General features: G+C 53.5%; 1 protein-coding gene across 2 annotated transcripts in view; it reads left to right on the top strand.

The window, feature by feature from the left end:
- The window catches only part of LOC114595236 (uncharacterized), a 44,837-nt gene extending 23,482 nt beyond the window's left edge, over positions 1-21,355 (top strand). Inside the window, exons 1-6 of one of the 2 annotated variants that reach the window (XM_077927901.1) lie at positions 8,002-8,090; positions 10,102-10,592; positions 10,786-10,867; positions 11,149-11,231; positions 13,022-13,148; positions 18,184-21,355. In XM_077927901.1, the coding sequence (XP_077784027.1) occupies positions 10,191-10,592; positions 10,786-10,867; positions 11,149-11,231; positions 13,022-13,148; positions 18,184-20,108 (2,619 nt within the window). In that variant the 5' untranslated portion in view covers positions 8,002-8,090; positions 10,102-10,190 and the 3' untranslated portion in view covers positions 20,109-21,355. Of the gene's footprint in view, positions 1-8,001; positions 8,091-10,101; positions 10,593-10,785; positions 10,868-11,148; positions 11,232-13,021; positions 13,149-18,183 lie in introns of those variants that run through there. The other variant, XM_077927900.1, reaches the window with a different exon arrangement.
- Positions 21,356-21,978: the final 623 nt, after the last annotated feature.

Genomic DNA, 21,978 nt, shown 5'->3' with positions numbered 1-21,978 from the left:
GCCAAGAGCCAAAGACCCCCCCAAAGGGACCAAGGGAGATGCTCAGAGCCCAGCCAAGAGCCAAAGGCCCCACCCAAAAGGGGCCGAGGGAGATGCTCAGAGCCCAGCCAAGAGCCAAAGGCCCCCCCCCAAAGGGACCGAGGGAGATGCTCAGAGCCCAGCCAAGAGCCAAAGGCCCCACCCAAAAGGGACCAAGGGAGATGCTCAGAGCCCAGCCAAGAGCCAAAGGCCCCCCCAAAGGGACCGAGGGAGATGCTCAGAGCCCAAACAAGAGCCAAAGCCCCCCCCCCCAAAAAAAAGGGACCGAGGGAGATGCTCAGAGCCCAGCCAAGAGCCAAAGGCCCCCCCAAATGGACCGAGGGAGATGCTCAGAGCCCAGCCAAGAGCCAAAGGCCCCCCCCCCAAAGGGACCAAGGGAGATGCTCAGAGGCCAGCCAAGAGCCAAAGGCCCCCCCAAAGGGACCAAGGGAGATGCTCAGAGCCCAGCCAAGAGCCAAAGGCCCCACCCAAAAGGGGCCGAGGGAGATGCTCAGAGCCCAGCCAAGAGCCAAAGGCCCCCCCCCAAAGGGACCAAGGGAGATGCTCAGAGCCCAGCCAAGAGCCAAAGGCCCCACCCAAAAGGGACCAAGGGAGATGCTCAGAGCCCAGCCAAGAGCCAAAGGCCCCACCCAAAAGGGGCCGAGGGAGATGCTCAGAGCCCAGCCAAGAGCCAAAGGCCCCCCCCAAAGGGACCGAGGGAGATGCTCAGAGCCCAGCCAAGAGCCAAAGGCCCCACCCAAAAGGGACCAAGGGAGATGCTCAGAGCCCAGCCAAGAGCCAAAGGGCCCCCCAAAGGGACCGAGGGAGATGCTCAGAGCCCAAACAAGAGCCAAAGGCCCCCCCCAAAAAAAGGGACCGAGGGAGATGCTCAGAGCCCAGCCAAGAGCCAAAGGCCCCCCCCAAATGGACCGAGGGAGATGCTCAGAGCCCAGCCAAGAGCCAAAGGCCCCCCCCAAAGGGACCAAGGGAGATGCTCAGAGGCCAGCCAAGAGCCAAAGGCCCCCCCAAAGGGACCAAGGGAGATGCTCAGAGCCCAGCCAAGAGCCAAAGGCCCCACCCAAAAGGGGCCGAGGGAGATGCTCAGAGCCCAGCCAAGAGCCAAAGGCCCCCCCCCAAGGGACCGAGGGAGATGCTCAGAGCCCAGCCAAGAGCCAAAGGCCCCACCCAAAAGGGACCAAGGGAGATGCTCAGAGCCCAGCCAAGAGCCAAAGGCCCCCCCAAAGGGACCGAGGGAGATGCTCAGAGCCCAAACAAGAGCCAAAGGCACCCCCCAAAAAAGGGACCGTGGGAGATGCTCAGAGCCCAGCCAAGAGCCAAAGGCCCCCCCAAATGGACTGAGGGAGATGCTCAGAGCCCAGCCAAGAGCCAAAGCCCCCCCCCAAAGGGACCGAGGGAGATGCTCAGAGCCCAGCCAAGAGCCAAAGGCCCCCCCCAAAGGGACCGAGGGAGATGCTCAGAGCCCAGCCAAGAGCCAAAGGCCCCCCCCAAAAAAGGGACCGAGGGAGATGCTCAGAGCCCAGCCAAGAGCCAAAGCCCCCCCCAAAAGGGACCGAGGGAGAGGCTCAGAGCCCAGCCAAGAGCCAAAGGCCCCCCCAAAGGGACCGAGGGAGATGCTCAGAGCCCAGCCAAGAGCCAAAGGCCCCCCCAAAAGGGACCGAGGGAGATGCTCAGAGCCCAGCCAAGAGCCAAAGGCCCCCCAAAGGGACCGAGGGAGATGCTCAGAGCCCAGCCAAGAGCCAAAGGCCCCCCCCAAAGGGACTGAGGGAGATGCTCAGAGCCCAGCCAAGAGCCAAAGGCCCCCCCCCCAAAGGGACCAAGGGAGATGCTCAGAGGCCAGCCAAGAGCCAAAGGCCCCCCCAAGGGACCGAGGGAGATGCTCAGAGCCCAACCAAGAGCCAAAGGCCCCCCCCCAAAGGGACCGAGGGAGATGCTCAGAGCCCAGCCAAGAGCCAAAGGCCCCCCCCAAAGGGACCGAGGGAGATGCTCAGAGCCCAGCCAAGAGCCAAAGCCCCCCCCCCAAAAAAAGGGACCGAGGGAGATGCTCAGAGCCCAGCCAAGAGCCAAAGGCCCCCCCCAAAGGGACCGAGGGAGATGCTCAGAGCCCAGCCAAGAGCCAAAGGCCCCCCCAAAGGGACTGAGGGAGATGCTCAGAGCCCAGCCAAGAGCCAAAGGCCCCCCCAAAACGGACCGAGGGAGATGCTCAGAGCCCAGCCAAGAGCCAAAGGCCCCCCAAAGGGACCGAGGGAGATGCTCAGAGCCCAGCCAAGAGCCAAAGGCCCCCCCCCAAAGGGACTGAGGGAGATGCTCAGAGCCCAGCCAAGAGCCAAAGGCCCCCCCCCAAAGGGACCGAGGGAGATGCTCAGAGCCCAGCCAAGAGACAAAGCCCCCCCCCCCAAAGGGACCGAGGGAGATGCTCAGAGCCCAGCCAAGAGCCAAAGGCCCCCCCCAAAGGGACCGAGGGAGATGCTCAGAGCCCAGCCAAGAGCCAAAGCCCCCCCCCCAAAGGGACCGAGGGAGATGCTCAGAGCCCAGCCAAGAGCCAAAGGCCCCCCCCCAAAGGGACTGAGGGAGATGCTCAGAGCCCAGCCAAGAGCCAAAGCCCCCCCCCCAAAGGGACCGAGGGAGATGCTCAGAGCCCAGCCAAGAGCCAAAGCCCCCCCCCCAAAGGGACCAAGGGAGATGCTCAGAGCCCAGCCAAGAGCCAAAGGCCCCCCCCCAAAGGGACCGAGGGAGATGCTCAGAGCCCAGCCAAGAGCCAAAGGCCCCACCCAAAAGGGACCAAGGGAGATGCTCAGAGCCCAGCCAAGAGCCAAAGGCCCCACCCAAAAGGGGCCGAGGGAGATGCTCAGAGCCCAGCCAAGAGCCAAAGGCCCCCCCCAAAGGGACCGAGGGAGATGCTCAGAGCCCAGCCAAGAGCCAAAGGCCCCACCCAAAAGGGACCAAGGGAGATGCTCAGAGCCCAGCCAAGAGCCAAAGGGCCCCCCAAAGGGACCGAGGGAGATGCTCAGAGCCCAAACAAGAGCCAAAGGCCCCCCCCCCAAAAAAGGGACCGAGGGAGATGCTCAGAGCCCAGCCAAGAGCCAAAGGCCCCCCCCAAATGGACCGAGGGAGATGCTCAGAGCCCAGCCAAGAGCCAAAGGCCCCCCCCAAAGGGACCAAGGGAGATGCTCAGAGGCCAGCCAAGAGCCAAAGGCCCCCCCAAAGGGACCAAGGGAGATGCTCAGAGCCCAGCCAAGAGCCAAAGGCCCCACCCAAAAGGGGCCGAGGGAGATGCTCAGAGCCCAGCCAAGAGCCAAAGGCCCCCCCCCAAGGGACCGAGGGAGATGCTCAGAGCCCAGCCAAGAGCCAAAGGCCCCACCCAAAAGGGACCAAGGGAGATGCTCAGAGCCCAGCCAAGAGCCAAAGGCCCCCCCAAAGGGACCGAGGGAGATGCTCAGAGCCCAAACAAGAGCCAAAGGCACCCCCCAAAAAAGGGACCGTGGGAGATGCTCAGAGCCCAGCCAAGAGCCAAAGGCCCCCCCAAATGGACTGAGGGAGATGCTCAGAGCCCAGCCAAGAGCCAAAGCCCCCCCCCCCCCAAAGGGACCGAGGGAGATGCTCAGAGCCCAGCCAAGAGCCAAAGGCCCCCCCCAAAGGGACCGAGGGAGATGCTCAGAGCCCAGCCAAGAGCCAAAGGCCCCCCCCAAAAAAGGGACCGAGGGAGATGCTCAGAGCCCAGCCAAGAGCCAAAGCCCCCCCCAAAAGGGACCGAGGGAGAGGCTCAGAGCCCAGCCAAGAGCCAAAGGCCCCCCCAAAGGGACCGAGGGAGATGCTCAGAGCCCAGCCAAGAGCCAAAGGCCCCCCCAAAAGGGACCGAGGGAGATGCTCAGAGCCCAGCCAAGAGCCAAAGGCCCCCCAAAGGGACCGAGGGAGATGCTCAGAGCCCAGCCAAGAGCCAAAGGCCCCCCCCAAAGGGACTGAGGGAGATGCTCAGAGCCCAGCCAAGAGCCAAAGGCCCCCCCCCCAAAGGGACCAAGGGAGATGCTCAGAGGCCAGCCAAGAGCCAAAGGCCCCCCCAAGGGACCGAGGGAGATGCTCAGAGCCCAACCAAGAGCCAAAGGCCCCCCCCCAAAGGGACCGAGGGAGATGCTCAGAGCCCAGCCAAGAGCCAAAGGCCCCCCCCAAAGGGACCGAGGGAGATGCTCAGAGCCCAGCCAAGAGCCAAAGCCCCCCCCAAAAAAAAAGGGACCGAGGGAGATGCTCAGAGCCCAGCCAAGAGCCAAAGGCCCCCCCCAAAGGGACCGAGGGAGATGCTCAGAGCCCAGCCAAGAGCCAAAGCCCCCCCCCAAAAAAAGGGACCGAGGGAGATGCTCAGAGCCCAGCCAAGAGCCAAAGGCCCCCCCAAAACGGACCGAGGGAGATGCTCAGAGCCCAGCCAAGAGCCAAAGGCCCCCCAAAGGGACCGAGGGAGATGCTCAGAGCCCAGCCAAGAGCCAAAGGCCCCCCCCCCAAAGGGACTGAGGGAGATGCTCAGAGCCCAGCCAAGAGCCAAAGGCCCCCCCCAAAGGGACCGAGGGAGATGCTCAGAGCCCAGCCAAGAGACAAAGCCCCCCCCCCAAAGGGACCGAGGGAGATGCTCAGAGCCCAGCCAAGAGCCAAAGGCCCCCCCCAAAGGGACCGAGGGAGATGCTCAGAGCCCAGCCAAGAGCCAAAGCCCCCCCCCCAAAGGGACCGAGGGAGATGCTCAGAGCCCAGCCAAGAGCCAAAGGCCCCCCCCCAAAGGGACTGAGGGAGATGCTCAGAGCCCAGCCAAGAGCCAAAGCCCCCCCCCCAAAGGGACCGAGGGAGATGCTCAGAGCCCAGCCAAGAGCCAAAGCCCCCCCCCCAAAGGGACCAAGGGAGATGCTCAGAGCCCAGCCAAGAGCCAAAGGCCCCCCCCCAAAGGGACCGAGGGAGATGCTCAGAGCCCAGCCAAGAGCCAAAGGCCCCCCAAAAAGGGACCGAGGGAGATGCTCAGAGCCCAGCCAAGAGCCAAAGGCCCCCCCAAAGGGACCGAGGGAGATGCTCAGAGCCCAGCCCAGAGCCAAAGCCCCCCCCCCCAAAAAAAGGGACCGAGGGAGATGCTCAGAGCCCAGCCAAGAGCCAAAGGCCCCCCAAAAAGGGACCGAGGGAGATGCTCAGAGCCCAGCCAAGAGCCAAAGGCCCCCCCAAAGGGACCGAGGGAGATGCTCAGAGCCCAGCCAAGAGCCAAAGGCCCCCCCAAAGGGACCGAGGGAGATGCTCAGAGCCCAGCCAAGAGCCAAAGGCCCCCCAAAAAAGGGACCGAGGGAGATGCTCAGAGCCCAGCCAAGAGCCAAAGGCCCCCCAAAAAAGGGACCGAGGGAGATGCTCTGAGCCCAGCCAAGAGCCAAAGGCCCCCCCCCAAAGGGACCGAGGGAGATGCTCAGAGCCCAGCCAAGAGCCAAAGGCCCCCCCAAAAGGGACCGAGGGAGATGCTCAGAGCCCAGCCAAGAGCCAAAGGCCCCCCCAAAAAGGGACCGAGGGAGATGCTCAGAGCCCAGCCAAGAGCCAAAGGCCCCCCCCAAAGGGACCGAGGGAGATGCTCAGAGCCCAGCCAAGAGCCAAAGGCCCCCCCAAAAGGGACCGAGGGAGATGCTCAGAGCCCAGCCAAGAGACAAAGCCCCCCCCCCAAAGGGACCGAGGGAGATGCTCAGAGCCCAGCCAAGAGCCAAAGTCCCCCCCCAAAGGGACCGAGGGAGATGCTCAGAGCCCAGCCAAGAGCCAAAGCCCCCCCCAAAAGGGACTGAGGGAGATGCTCAGAGCCCAGCCAAGAGCCAAAGTCCCCCCCCCAAAAAAAGGGACCGAGGGAGATGCTCAGAGCCCAGCCAAGAGCCAAAGCCCCCCCAAAAAAGGGACCGAGGGAGATGCTCAGAGCCCAGCCAAGAGCCAAAGGCCCCCCCCAAAGGGACCGAGGGAGATGCTCAGAGCCCAGCCAAGAGCCAAAGGCCCCCCCCCCCAAAGGGACCGAGGGAGATGCTCAGAGCCCAGCCAAGAGCCAAAGCCCCCCCCCAAAGGGACCAAGGGAGATGCTCAGAGCCCAGCCAAGAGCCAAAGCCCCCCCCCCAAAAGGGACTGAGGGAGATGCTCAGAGCCCAGCCAAGAGCCAAAGTCCCCCCCCAAAGGGACGGAGGGAGATGGTCAGAGCCCAGCCAAGAGCCAAAGGCCCCCCCCAAAGGGACCGAGGGAGATAGTCAGAGCCCAGCCAAGAGACAAAGGCCCCCCCCCAAAAAAAGGGACTGAGGGAGATGCTCAGAGCCCAGCCAAGAGCCAAAGGCCCCCCCCAAAGGGGCCAAGGGAGATGCTCAGAGCCCAGCCAAGAGCCAAAGGCCCCCCCAAAGGGACTGAGGGAGATGCTCAGAGCCCAGCCAAGAGCCAAAGGCCCCCCCAAAGGGACCGAGGGAGATGCTCAGAGCCCAGCCAAGAGCCAAAGGCCCCCCAAAAAAGGGACCGAGGGGGATGCTCAGAGCCCAGCCAAGAGCCAAAGGCCCCCCCCCAAAGGGACCGAGGGAGATCCTCAGAGCCCAGCCAAGAGACAAAGGCCCCCCCCAAGGGACCGAGGGAGATGCTCAGAGCCCATCCAAGAGACAAAGGCCCCCCCCCAAGGGACCGAGGGAGATGCTCAGAGCCCATCCAAGAGCCAAAAGCCCCCCCCCAAGGGACCGAGGGAGATGCTCAGAGCCCAGCCAAGAGCCAAAGGCCCCCCCAAAAGGGACCGAGGGAGATGCTCAGAGCCCAGCCAAGAGCCAAAGGCCCCCCCAAAGGGACCGAGGGAAATGCTCAGAGCCCAGCCAAGAGCCAAAGGCCCCCCCCCAAAGGGACCGAGGGAGATGCTCAGAGCCCAGCCAAGAGCCAAAGGCCCCCCCCCCAAAGGGGCCAAGGGAGATGCTCAGAGCCCAAACAAGAGCCAAAGGCCCCCCCCAAGGGACCGAGGGAGATGCTCAGAGCCCAGCCAAGAGCCAAAAGCCCCCCCCCCAAGGGACCGAGGGAGATGCTCAGAGCCCAGCCAAGAGCCAAAGGCCCCCCCAAAAGGGACCGAGGGAGATGCTCAGAGCCCAGCCAAGAGCCAAAGGCCCCCCCAAAAGGGACCGAGGGAGATGCTCAGAGCCCAGCCAAGAGCCAAAGCCCCCCCCCAAAGGGACCGAGGGAGATGCTCAGAGCCCAGCCAAGAGCCAAAGGCCCCCCCCAAAGGGACCGAGGGAGATGCTCAGAGCCCAGCCAAGAGCCAAAGGCCCCCCCCCAAGGGACCGAGGGAGATGCTCAGAGCCCAGCCAAGAGCCAAAGGCCCCCCCCAAAGGGACCGAGGGAGATGCTCAGAGCCCAGCCAGGAGCCAAAGGCCCCCCCCAAAGGGACCGAGGGAGATGCTCAGAGCCCAGCCAAGAGCCAAAGGCCCCCCCCAAAGGGACCGAGGGAGATGCTCAGAGCCCAGCCAAGAGCCAAAGGCCCCCCAAAAAAGGGACCGAGGGAGATGCTCAGAGCCCAGCCAAGAGCCAAAGCCCCCCCCCAAAGGGACCGAGGGAGATGCTCAGAGCCCAGCCAAGAGCCAAAAGCCCCCCCCCAAAGGGACCGAGGGAGATGCTCAGAGCCCAGCCAAGAGCCAAAGCCCCCCCCAAAAAAGGACCGAGGGAGATGCTCAGAGCCCAGCCAAGAGCCAAAGGCCCCCCCCCAAGGGACCGAGGGAGATGCTCAGAGCCCAGCCAAGAGCCAAAGGCCCCCCAAAAAAGGATCCCTTGCCATAGGCGGATCCAGGAGGAAGCTGCCCCCTTAGAGCCATTCAAAAGAATAAAGAGCTGAGGTTCAGAAAGAAATGAATAGAAATCAGAGTTCTGCCCTGGCTACGTGAGTGTGCAATGAAAGGGGGGGCTGAGCTGGAGGGACTGGCCTTGCAAGGGTTAAAGGGTACCGAGCTGCCTTCCTAGAGAGGACAGGAAGCGGGCGGGGGGGCAGGTCCTCCAGAGCCAAGGCCCCTCCCTCCCCAGTCCTTTCCTGCTTCGGTGTCTCTCTCTGGGATCTGGTGAGTCTCCTCTCTCTCTGGGATCTGGTGGGGGTCCCAGGGCTGCAGCAGGGGAGGGGGCCTGGGGGGGCCTGATCTGACTCCCTCGAAATCTCCTTCTTCAGACAAAGGAGTCCCTGGGACTTTGACTCTCTGTGACGTCGCTCAGCCTCATTGCACAACAGAGGAAACATCTGCAAATGGTTTTCCAAAGCTGGAGGAGGAGGTGGACTAGACACCCCCCCCCCAAAAAAAAAAAACCACGGGGAGGGAGGAAGGGAAGGTGGGAGAGGAAGGCCAGGAATAAAGAGAGGGACCCCAGCCCAGAGTCTGGCTGCTGCATTGGGGACCAGTTTCCCAGTGTCTCCCAGGGCAGCTCCCCACGGAGGCCACTGCAGCCATCCCCTCGCACCCAGAGCAGGGCATCCCAGGACCACATCCTCTCTCTCCCAAAGGGATTGTTGCTGGCAAAGCAGCCGGAAATGGGCGCTGCTACTCCCTGAGCCTCCAGGGACCTTGGCATCAGTGGCTGTGCGTGTGTGAAGCTTTCTAAGAGAATAATCATAATAAATTAGCTGCCTAAATTTCAAGGGAGATGTCTTTGGCCCCGTCCACTTGGCCCTCAGGGGGTTGACTAGATACATACCTGGCCCTCAGAACAAAGAAAAAGGGACCCCACCCCAGGAGTCTGTCTGGAGAGCGGCAGAGAGACCAAGTGCAAGAAAAGGAGACAGAAACAGGGGAGTGGGGATGGGGGGAGAACAACTCCTGAGGACCCCCACTAGAGCCAGGCATCCATTTTCCACAAGAAGTTATTCCCTTGTCAGTCAGTTCTGACTTCATGCATTGACTGGAAGGCAGGAGCAACTAGACCGATTCACCTCTGAGAAATCCCTTCAGTTGCCTCCGCATTTTGCATCGCAATCTTCCTTCTAGGAGGGCTAGAGTTTGGTTCCTCCTCCTCTTCTCCTTCTTCTTCTTCCTCTTCTCTCCACCTCCTCCTCCTCCTACTCCGTCTTCTTCTTCAGAAGATATCTCATGGTTTGGTACAGTCCCACCCTGATTCCTAGGAAGACTCATCCATGCTTGCTCAGGGAACACGCAGATGACACCAAACTGGGAGGGGTGGCTAACACCCCAGAGGACAGGATCACACTTCAAAACGACCTTGACAGATTAGAGAGCTGGGCCAAAACAAACAAGATGAATTTTAACAGGGAGAAATGTAAAGTATTGCACTTGGGCAAAAAAAATGAGAGGCACAAATACAAGATGGGGGACACCTGGCTTGAGAGCAGTACATGTGAAAAGGATCTAGGAGTCTTGGTTGACCACAAACTTGACATGAGCCAACAGTGTGACGCGGCAGCTAAAAAAGCCAATGCAATTCTGGGCCTCATCAATAGGAGTATAGCATCTAGATCAAGGGAAGTAATAGTGCCACTGTATTCTGCTCTGGTCAGACCTCACCTGGAGTACTGTGTCCAGTTCTGGGCACCACAGTTCAAGAAGGACACTGACAAACTGGAACGTGTCCAGAGGAGGGCAACCAAAATGGTCAAAGGCCTGGAAATGATGCCTTATGAGGAACGGCTAAGAGAGCTGAGCATGTTTAGCCTGGAGAAGAGGAGGTTAAGGGGTGATATGATAGCCATGTTCAAATATATAAAAGGATGTCATGTATAAAAGGAGGGAGAAAGATTGTTTTCTGCTGCTCCAGAGAAGCGGACACGGAGCAATGGATCCAAACTACAAGAAAGAAGATTCCACCTAAACATTAGGAAGAACTTCCTGACAGTAAGAGCTGTTCGACAGTGGAATTTGCTGCCAAGGAGTGTGGTGGAGTCTCCTTCTTTGGAGGTCTTTAAGCAGAGGCTTAACAACCATATGTCAGGAGTGCTTTGATGGTGTTTCCTGCTTGGCAGGGGGTTGGACTCGATGGCCCTTGTGGTCTCTTCCAACTCTATGATTCTATGATTTCTCTTCTTCTGACCTAAAACTTCTCTAACTAAACAATGTATTTGCTTTATAGGATTTGCTAGCCCCTCATTAGCATAGACAGAACTTGGCAGAAGACCAAAGGGTTCCTTCCGATCTCTCAGAGGCTTCCTGAGAGCACAGATGGATGAGCAAGACTCAGCTGGCCCTGGAGCACGAAGAGGCCATGCCATCCAAACTGGGAGCAGTGGGGGATTCTGGGAAAACTCTGTGCAGAAGATCCTGGGTGAGGAGGACACCCTCCGCTCAGAGGTGCAGAGCCAGCAGTTGAGGCATTTCTGCTGCCAGGAGGCCAAAGGACCCCGAGAGGTTTGCAGCCGACTCTACCACCTTGACCATTGGTGGCTGAACCCGGAAAGGCACACGAAAGCTGAGATGCTGGACCTGGTGATCTTGGAGCAGTTCCTGGCTGTCCTTCCACCGGAGATGGAGAGCTGGGTGAGGGAGTGTGGAGCGGAGACCAGTTCCCAGGCGGTGGCCCTGGCCGAAGGTTTCCTCCTGAGTCAGGCAGAGGAGAGAAAGCAGGTGAGAGAGACTTTGCTCTGGATACTCCCAAGGGGCTCCAAACAAGATGGAGAAGATCCCATAATGCTCTACTATTGGCCCATTCTTTACCTGGGAATGAGTTCTAACACCCTTAAAGCTTCTGTCTTTGTCATTCACTTTCTAACATTTCTCGCCATTCATTCTCTGTTTTGAATCCTTGTTGCTCTTTCAGAAAAGGGATCGTTTTGCAGAAATGGACCTGGATTCCTGTGAGGTAGAGAGGCCTCCGTTGGACACCAGAGAGAGGCCACTGGGTAAGGAGGAAGGTGGTTTTTCTCCGTTTGGTCTCATTCTGTTGCTTTTCCAACTAATCTGTGGAGGGGGGGTTCTTCTTGTTTTGGGGGACAGTTGGGAACAAGGGTCCAAAGGAAGGGAGAAGAAGTTTTGCACAACTAACATGAAATGGGCACAAGTGTTCAACTGCACTCAGCAATAGAGGCTTTCTCAAAGGCCCATCTGTCGTTAGAGATGCCCTGTTACACCTGTGAGAGAAGCCGGCACTCCTGGCAACCTGATTACCTTTTTTCTCTTGCAGGTGACAGAATGATGCCGGCAAAACCCCTTGATCCACCTTTTCATGGGGGCAGAAGGGAAGCAGCGGCTGTGGAACCAGATCAGGTCAGGGGAAGCTATCTTGTGGGGACAGAGGCCGAGGGATGGAGCAATGTCATGGACTGGTTGGGCACAGAGGAATGGTGGGAGGAAACAGCCGGGGAACCAGGAAGGGAAGACAGCTCAGAGCTGAAGGAGTGGAGGTTGAGGAAGGATGAGTGGTCAGAGGGGGAAGACTGGGAAGAGGAGGTGTCAGAAGCTGAAGGGGCAACAGGGCTTAGTGAGCTGGGAGACTCTGAGGCAGAATGCAGTCCAGAATCAGAGGCAGAAGAGGGAGGAGACGAGTGGGAGGAGGGAGGTCGAGAGGCAGAGATGAGTCAGGAGAAGGAGGAGCCACCGGGGGCTCCCTCTCCTTCTGCCAGAAGCCCCCCTCCCTGCTTGTCTCTCAGAGCCAGGAGACGTCTGTCATTGGAGGAGCAAATGCGGGCTGCACACTGGTGCACTGTTCAATCGTATGCTAGAAACCCCCCGGGGGGGGGGGGACTTAGAAAGTTGTGGGGAGCCGGGGTCTTCTCTCTCTTCAAACTTTGCACTATATAATCTCACTTTTCATATACCTCCGCACTAAAGAAACTTCTACCTAGGCAACTAGTCCATTAAATGATTTGACAGTGCAAACTGACAGCCCCTCTGGGAATGAGCTGCTCTTCTCATTAGGCCTGAAGCTCAGCCAAGTCTGTGAATATTGTGTTCTCGCTGATAAAGAGTTAATTCCAGCTGTGAACTGTGGGATTTCCTGCCCAGATAACTCTGTGACACCAGCCTTCTGCATGTCGCCTGTAGGATTCATCTGTAGTTTCAGTTTTCATGGAATCCTGGAGTTGAAAGGGACCCCAAGGGTCATCAAGTCCCACCCCCTGCATTGCAGGAGTCTCAGCTAGATCCTCCAAGACAGATGGCCATCCAAACTAGGCTTCTTGTATTTCTATATTCATCACTGAGTGCTAAAATAGGCTTCTAAGCGGTGGATGGATGAGAACAAATGGAGGCCAGGATTCTCCTAGCCAGCCCCATCTGCTGCGAAATATAGCCTGCCCCCCATTCCTCCCCCTCTCCATGCCCCCTTGAACCCCTTGAATTTGGCTCTGGGGCACTGGGAGGGAACATCCCCAGAACAGCACATGAGGAGAGGAGAAAGTGGATCCTTCCATCGGGGAAACTGGAATGCTTGCGTAGGCAGAATAACGTGCAAAACATAAGCTGGAGAGCCACCTATTTGCACAAAGACGAATACCCATAGTTAAAATGCAGAACAAAAGAATTCAATTAAAGCATTAAAATAGCTACCCATAATTAAAATGTGCAGCAAAGCAATCCTACTGAAATAACTCAGCAGAATTAGATAAACTAACAGATAAACTAACTAACGCAGCAGAATTAGATAAACTAACCGGCGAGACCAGAAATTCACGGAAGACTGGAGTAAATTGAAAAGTAATTGTGAAGAACAGACAACGTTTGTAGGGTTGCAAGAAGTTTTGTGCGGAGTATTATTAGAAGTATGGAAAAAATGGACAACGGGAGGATGATTTGTTAAGAGATGTAAAGGCAATATAAAGTTAAGAAATGCATAAGAAGTGGTTAAAATGGTGGATCATCAGAGGTGCTGATGGAAGTCTAAAAAGATTGTATAAGTGATAAGTTTTGTGGTACATTTTATAATTTATTAGTTAAAATTAAATATATATATATATAAAGAAATAGCGCAGCAATTAACAGGAAGGAAACCACAGAGCATTGTGTAGCAGATTATATTTCTGCTGTCTCAGAGGAGGACATTTCCCTTTTTCTTTTAGGGTCCAGTGTGCTTTGAAGATGTCGCTGTTTGTTTCATGGACGAGGAGTGGGCGTTGCTGGATCCTGACCAGAGAGCTCTGCATAAGGACGTCATGGAGGAGAATCGGGGGATCGTGGCCTCTCTTGGTAAGGCTCCCTGTGGGATCATCCTATCTGCCTGGAAATTCAAAAAATACCTCTATGTAACAAACCTCATACATTTCCACAGAGCTCAGCAGCGCCCCCTAGAACGCCTGGGAACCTAACACCCTCACAAGAAATAGTAAATTACAGTTTTTTCCGTGAACCATCTTCCTCCAGCTCTGCCTTTTTATACCATGATTCGGCTCATCTGAACTGCCCAGGCATCTTAAATGTCACCTTCAGAGTTGTTAGGAAAGATAAGTAGCTTCTGTCAGGTTTTCTGCTTTTGATTTTGCTGCTGTCACTCTTGGGTTGACCAGAGAGACGACTGACATTGGCGATGGAGGGGATGCCATGACTGGGCCAAACAAAATCCGTCCCAGAGAAGAGCCAGGATGATTGAATCTCAGGTAGTAGAATCAGTGATAGTAATACTAATAATTTATATTTATCCCCTGCCCATCTGACTGGGTTGCCCCATCCACTCTGGGTGGCTTCCAACACATATATACACATGAAACATTAATAATAACCATCTGATCCCATATAAAAAATACATTAACTTTAAATGAACAACTTATACTAGTGGCTAAAATCGTGGAAACTTTTTAAAAAGTGTGTTTCCGAGGTTTGATGGCTCATAACACCACTTTTTTCGGAGTGATACCATAGGAAAGATAATTTGATGAAGAATGCAATGCAATAACTTTTATGAAGGAGTATTTATTAGAACAGCAGTCATAAAAAAGAAATGTGAAACACATAGAAAAAGGGAGATATACAGAAATTCTCACCATGTCATTTAATACTGACTTTGGTAACCTTTACCTTTCATTCCGGCCTTACAACACCTTCTCATGGAGTGAAGCAAGTTTTTTAGTTCTGCAGCTGTGATAATGTGAAACCAAGATGGAATTAATAATAATAATAATAATAATAATAATAATAATAATAATAATAATAATAATAAAATTTTGATTATACCCTGGCCTCCGCAGCCAAGACCAGGCTCAGGGTGGCTAACAACCAGTAATAAAAACAAGTTGATTATAAAACAATTTAAAAGATTAAGATACAACATTAAAACATTAGGATGCAGCCTCTTCAAGGGAGGAGAAAGGAAAAAGAAAGAGGGGGAGAGAATCAAACTGATTCTAAGCCAAAGTCCAGGTGGAACAACTCTGTCTTACAGGCCCTGCGGAAAGAAATCAGATCCTGCAGGGCCCAGGTCTCATGAGACAGAGCGTTCCACCAGGCTGGAGCCAGTGTTGAGAAGGCCCTGGCTCTGGTTGAGGCTAATCTAACTTCCTTAGGGCCCAGGACCTCTAGGGTGTTGCTATATATGGACCTTAAGGCTTTAAAGGTCAAAAGCAGCACCTTAAATCTGACCCTGTACTCCACCGGGAGCCAGTGCAGCTGGAAAAGCACTGGGTGAATATGCTGCCATGGCAGAGACCCCGTGAGGAGCCTCGCTGCAGCATTCTGCACCCGCTGGAGTTTCTGGGATATCTTCAAGGGCAGCCCCGCGTAGAGCGAATTACAGTAGTCAAGCCTGGAGGTGACCGTCACATGGATCACTGTGGCCAGGTAGGGCGGGAGAGGTAAGGGACCAACTGCTTGATGCGGCAAAGGTGGGAAAATGTCGCCTTGGCTGTTGCTGTAACCTGCGCCTCCATGGAAAGGGAGGCGTCAAGGATTACATCCAAACTCTTAACGGAAGGCAATGGCAAGAGAAGGGAGTTGGTCCCTCATCCCCTCATTTCGCTTGGGCTATTCCCAGGCCATTCCAGCAGTGGAATAGGATTTCACATTCAGGCTCAAGTATTTGATTTATGTATTTGGGGGCATTGACGTTCCCATTAATGACACAAATTCTGCCCACACCTTTTGCTGTCATACAACCCCAGATCATCACACTGTCTGGGTGTTTCACGGTCGGTGTAATGCAAGTAGGATGTAAATCTCTCATTCTCCTCCTCGCATATTTCATGCTATCACTACCAAGCAAGGAGATTGGGGTCTCATCGCTCCAAATAGCACTGTCCCATTGTTCCGCTGTCTGGTTACCATGGGTTGTAGCCCAGTTTAATCTTTTCCACCTTGGCTTGAGATATAACAATGGCTTTTCCCTTGGAATTCTAGCATTTAGACCAGTCCTTGCACTCAGCTTCACATTACATTGCCCCATGTCATCTTGTAAACACCCAGATGATTTTCTTCTGTCTTGCAGGCACAGTCTCTCCATTCTTTGATCATCACTTGCTGTTGTGCACCTTTTCCTGCCTTTAACAGTCTGATTTTGGAGTGACTGAGTCTCCTTATGTTGTTCTTTAGTCGTTTAGTCGTGTCCGCCTCTTCGTGACCCCCTGGACCGGAGCATGCCAGGCACTCCTGTCTTCCACTGCCCCCCGCAGTTTAGTCAAACTCATGCTGGTAGCTTCGAGAACACTGTCCCACCATCTCGTCCTCTGTCATCCCCTTCTCCTTGTGCCCTCCATCTTTCCCAACATCAGGGTCTTTTCCAGGGAGTCTTCTCTTCTCATGAGGTGGCAAAAGTCTTGGAGCCTCAGCTTCAGGATTTGTCCTTCCAGTGAGCAATCAGGGCTGATTTCTTTCAGAATGGAGAGGTTTGATCTTGCAGTCCACGGGAATCTCCTTATACCTCTTCACAAATATAGAAAGGCCAGCTTTGGTTAAGTTTTCCTCAATCTTCTTTTTTCTTTTTTTAAAATGAATATTTATTGAATTTTATAACAAATAAAAATATCTCAATCAACATGTTATATACCGTATTTTTCGCCCCATAGGACGCACCGCCCCATAGGACCCACCTAATTTTTTTTGGGGGGGGGGAATAAAGAAAGAAAAAAATTCCCCTCCCCAGGCACGGGGCAGGCGCGGGGGAAGCCTGAGCTTCCCCCGACCCCAGCCCCCAGAACAGCCTGATATCCGCAAGCCTAGGGAGCCACACTGGTCTCCCCAGGCTTGCGGAGAGGTGCGCGAAGCCCGGGGGCGCTCTTCAGCGCGCACCAGGCTTCGGAATGCAGGCAGCTCTGCGCTACCCTCCGGAGCCCCACGCGGCTTCGCGCCGGGATCGGGAGGGTGGCGCAGAGCTGCAAGAAGCCCTGGAGTGCAGGCAGCTCCGCGCCACCCTCCGCAGCCCCGCGCGGCTTCGCGCCGGGATCCGGAGGGTGGCGCAGAGCTGCAGGAAGCCATGGAGCGCAGGCAGCTCCGCGCCACCCTCCGCAGCCCCGCGTGGCTTCGCGCCGGGATCCGGGGGTGGCGCGGAGCTGCAAGAAGCCCTGGAGCGCAGGCAGCTCTGCGCCACACTCCGGAGCCCTGCATGGCTTTGCGCTGGGATCGGGAGGGTGGCGCAGAGCTGCAGGAAGCCCTGGAGCGCAGGCAGCTCCGCGCCACCCTCCGCAGCCCTGCATGGCTTTGCGCTGGGATCGGGAGGGTGGCGCAGAGCTGCAGGAAGCCCTGGAGCGCAGGCAGCTCCGCGCCACCCTCCGCAGCCCTGCATGGCTTCGCGCCGGGATCCGGGGGGTGGCGCGGAGCTGCAAGAAGCCCTGGAGCGCGGGCAGCTCCGCGCCACCCTCTGCAGCCTCCTACGGAGGGCGCCCTGTGCTCCGCGCTGCCGGCTACCGCCCGCAAGCCTTGCGCGCCCGGGGGGAGTTCCCCCAGGCACGCAAGGCTTGCGGACAGCTGTGTGAAGCGCAGGGCGTCCTCCGAAGGGCGCCCCGTGCTCCGCGCTGCAGGCTGCCGCCCGCAAGCCTTGCACGCCGGGGGGAGTTCCCCCGGGTGTGCAAGGCTTGCGGATAGTTTCCTGGAGCCTGGAGAGCGAGAGGTGTCGGTGCGCACCGACACCTCTCGCTCTCCAGGCTTCAGCGAAAGCCTGCATTCGCCCCAGGGGACGCACACACATTTCCCCTTCATTTTTGGAGGGGAAAAAGTGTGTCTTATAGGGCGAAAAATACGGTACAAATGTTCTCCCTCCCGTCCTCCGGACTTCCCTCAACTCCCCTTCTACTGAGTTATTTAGTTTTATTTATTGTGTCCTGCTTTATGTAAAAGTAAATTCCCATATCATTTTGCTAAAATTTCTGTTACTATAATAAAGTTGTGAACATTTATTCAGACCCTGCCAGTCATTGTTTCTGCAAATAACCTGTAAATGGTTCCCAAACTTTTAAAATCCTTTTTGTCCTTCTCTCATAGTTTCTCTGTTAGCTTAGCCAATTCTGCATAATTCCTCAGTTTTTCTTACCATTGTTCTTTTGATGGTGTTTCTTCCACCTTCCAATTTTGTGCAGTCAAGATATTTGCCGCTGTTGTAGCATACATAAAGAATGCCCATTTTTCTTTTGGCAGCTCTTGATCTGAGATACCTAACAGAAAGGCTTCAGGATGTTTACCAAAGCTCATTTTAAACATTTATTTCAGTTCATTTTATATCATTTCCCAATATTTTTTAATGCATTTGCATTCCCACCACATGTTCCTTCCTTTTCTTTACATCTCCAGCATCTCTTATTTTCTTTTTTAAACATATTTGCCATTTTCCCTGGTGTGATATACCATATATACATCATTTTCATGTAATTCTCTCTCAATAATATACAATCTGTAAATTTTATATCAACTTTCCACAGTATGACATAACACACTGACAAAAGTCAAGCTAAGCAAGTTGTGCATCCTTTTTCTGGTTATTCTGCTATGACTTTTGATAGAATACAGATAATTACATTCTCCATTAAATTGTCTTTCCATTGATACATAATTTTGTGGTATTACTCTAAACGAAGTCGTGTTACGAAGCATCAAACATCTGAGATATACTTTTTTCCCAAAAGGCTTCCATAATTTTGGCCACTACTGTATATCAAACAAATCAACATTCAACAATCCATTAGGATATATGAATAAAAATGTTGGTTAATGACAACCAACAAAGGCAATGAACAAAGACCCAACTCCCTTCAGTTCTTCTTGAGTTGTTCCTGAGGCTCTAATCCCTTTTTTGTCTCCATTGCAGAATTTGATAAATTGGAAAACAAGAACAAGGATGACAAAACCCCCAGAGAGGAGAAGCAATGCAAAAATTTGGAATGTGGAGAGAGCTGCAGTCAGAGCTCCCATTCCACTTCCCAACAAAGAATTCTCATTGGAAAGAAACCCTATCAGTGCGTGGAATGTGGAAAGAGCTTCAGTCATAGCTCCCATCTCACTTCCCATCAAAGAATTCATACAGGAGAGAAACCCTATCAGTGTGTGGAATGTGGAAAGAGCTTCAGTCAGAGCTCCCGTCTTACTTCCCATCACAGAATTCATACAGGGGAGAAACCCTATCAGTGTGTGGAATGTGGAAAGAGCTTCAGGAAGAGCTCCCATCTCACTTTCCATCAAAGAATTCATACAGGGGAGAAACCCTATCAGTGTGTGGATTGTGGAAAGAGCTTCAGGAAGAGCTCCCATCTCACTTCCCATCAAAGAATTCATACAGGGGAGAAACCCTATCAGTGTGTGGAATGTGGAAAGAGCTTCAGGAAGAGCTCCCATCTCACTTTCCATCAAAGAATTCATACAGGGGAGAAACCCTATCAGTGCATGGAATGTGGAAGGAGCTTTAGTCAGAGAGGCCATCTCACTAAGCATCACAAAATTCATACAGGAGAGAAACCCTATCAGTGTGTGGAATGTGGAAAGAGCTTCACTGATAGCTCCTCTCTCACTTTCCATCAGAGAATTCATACAGGGGAGAAACCCTATCAGTGTGTGGATTGTGGAAAGAGCTTCAGGAAGAGCTCCCATCTCACTTCCCATCAAAGAATTCATACAGGGGAGAAACCCTATCAGTGTGTGGAATGTGGAAAGAGCTTCAGTCATAGCTCCAATCTCACTTCCCATCAAAGAATTCATACAGGGGAGAAACCCTATCAGTGTGTGGAATGTGGAAAGAGCTTCAGTCATAGCTCCCATCTCACTTTCCATCAGAGAATTCATACAGGGGAGAAACCCTATCAGTGTGTGGAATGTGGAAAGCACTTTATTCAGAGTGCCAATCTCACTTCCCATCAGAGAATTCATACAGGGGAGAAACCCTATCAGTGTGTGGATTGTGGAAAGAGCTTCACGAAGAGCTCCTCTCTCACTTTGCATCAGAGAATTCATACAGGGGAGAAACCCTATCAGTGTGTGGAATGTGGAAAGCACTTTATTCAGAGTGCCAATCTCACTTCCCATCAGAGAATTCATACAGGGGAGAAACCCTATCAGTGTGTGGATTGTGGAAAGAGCTTCACGAAGAGCTCCTCTCTCACTTTGCATCAGAGAATTCATACAGGGGAGAAACCCTATCAGTGTGTGGAATGTGGAAAGCACTTTATTCAGAGTGCCAATCTCACTTCCCATCAGAGAATTCATACAGGGGAGAAACCCTATCAGTGTGTGGATTGTGGAAAGAGCTTCACGAAGAGCTCCTCTCTCACTTTGCATCAGAGAATTCATACAGGGGAGAAACCCTATCAGTGTGTGGAATGTGGAAAGCGCTTTATTCAGAGTGCCAATCTCACTTCCCATCAGAGAATTCATACAGGGGAGAAACCCTATCAGTGTGTGGAATGTGGAAAGAGCTTCAGTCATAGCTCCCATCTCACTTTCCATCAGAGAATTCATACAGGGGAGAAACCCTATCAGTGTGTGGAATGTGGAAAGCGCTTTATTCAGAGTGCCAATCTCACTTCCCATCAGAGAATTCATACAGGGGAGAAACCCTATCAGTGTGTGGATTGTGGAAAGAGCTTCAGTACGAGCTCCTCTCTCACTTTCCATCAGAGAATTCATACAGGGGAGAAACCCTATCAGTGTGTGGAATGTGGAAAGAGCTTCACTAAGAGCTCCCATCTCAATTCCCATCAGAGAATTCATGCAACGATCAGAAAAACCATTATCCAGCTTTAGGAGCCAGGCAAATCCGCACCTTGTTAACCAGGCCTTTGCCTAATTGACATCTAATGCCCTCTTAAAATGTGGTAGTGAGGGGGGTTACAGATGTGTATTTTGTGTTTTTATGTTGTCTTTTTATGTTGTAACCGTCCTGAGACATGTGGGAACAGGAGTCGACTTTTAGAGGCCCCCAATGATATATTTGAGGGGGGCGCACCCCCCCAGTTGATAGGCATTGCCATTCCAATGGCCTACATGCGTCATGTGATTGATCGTGCAAGGAGGGCCTTACCTGGACCCCCACCAATATTTTATTCAAGTTGGCACCACTGTTTCGGGTGGTATACAAATTAAATAATTACATAAATCACCTTCCTTTGCACATGTTTCAGCATGTCAATATCCTTATTTATTATCATTTGTAATATTTATGTGCCCTCCATCTGAAGATTTCACAACAGAAACATACAAGATGAAAGGATGGCTTTCTCAAAAACAAGTCCAGCCAGAGAAATCTCTCCTCCCCTTCTTTTGGATGGAGTTACAAACTTTGTTGATCAGGGGACAGCTGTTAAAATGGTGCATCTTGATTTCAGTAAGGCTTTTGACAAAGTCCCCCCCTTATGTTTCTGTGAGAAAGCTGGTAAAATGTGGGCTGAATGAGGAAACTGTTAGGTGGATTTGAGTAACCGAACCCAAATTGTCCTCCTCCATGGTTCCTCATCATCCTGGGGAAAAGTGACAAGAGGGGTGCTGCAGGGTTCTGTCCTGGGCCCGTTGCTGTTCAACTTCGTTATAAATGACTTGGATGAAGGAACTGAAGTGGATGCTCATCACATTTGCAGACACCAAATGGGGAGCACAGGTCAATGTGGCAGAAGGCAGAATCAGATCAAGCGCAGGGATAGTACTACTTTATTCTACCTTGGTCAGGCCCCACCTAAAATACTGTGTTCATTTCTGGGCATCACAATTTAAGTATCCAAAAGGTGGGGGAACACAATCCGTATTCCTTTTATAACACGTGGCCAATGTTTACTGAATACATAAATTGTGAAGACTGTTGCCGGAATCTAACCAGCACTCGTGGGAAAATGTGCCGTGATCTTTTAGAATAATCAATTGAAACTTTAACACATGGCTGGATGAAAGTCTGCAATTCCATGAGGACAAGCTATCTGTTGTTTACTGTTGTAACCATTGCTTTCTTTAAAATTACTTTTTATACCATGAAAATAAATAAAAGCACAGGTTTAATTTCATCTGAAGACGGTATCTCCCATCATTTTCACATAATCTAAGTGTTTATTCAGGTGAGGCTGAGAAAAATCCTTCTTGACTGCGTCTGCATTGTTTCAAATATGAGTTCATTTACCCATGTTACGGAAATGACGGGGGGACGACATCTTTATAGTTATTGCAATGTTACGAATATTAGGCCTGAATGTATGCTTTTGACTTGACAGCGCAGGGAAGATACCTAGCTTTATAAATTCCTAGAAAACCCATACTTTAACTGACTCTCCTCATTCCAATATCATTTTAACCCTGAAAGAAAGGTGAATTTGGGCTCCACCTCCCTCCATGAACCAAGAAGCAGGAAGTCACTTAGGCAGCCGGAAGAGGGCATCTTTCCCCAAGCCTGAGAGCCCATACACGGCCCCCCACCCAGGGAGTGATGGGGGGGAGGGGGCAACAATAGACATCCCCAGAGGCAATTTAGCAAGTCAGGTGTTCTGAAAGCCCATCTCCAGACAAGTCCTGAGGGCAAGGAGATGCCAAGGGTTTCCTTGTTCTTTTGGTGATGGGCACTTAAGAGGTGTTGGGAGCAGTGTCTGGCCCCTGCTGAACTTGTGTATGTCTTATATCCCCTCCTCCTTTGTGA

The sequence above is a fragment of the Podarcis muralis genome, chromosome 4 (assembly GCF_964188315.1).
Source record: "Podarcis muralis chromosome 4, rPodMur119.hap1.1, whole genome shotgun sequence".
Taxonomy (NCBI): domain Eukaryota; kingdom Metazoa; phylum Chordata; class Lepidosauria; order Squamata; family Lacertidae; genus Podarcis; species Podarcis muralis.
The sequence above is the reverse complement of the archived record's forward strand: the minus strand, read 5'-3'. Positions and strand labels throughout refer to the sequence as shown.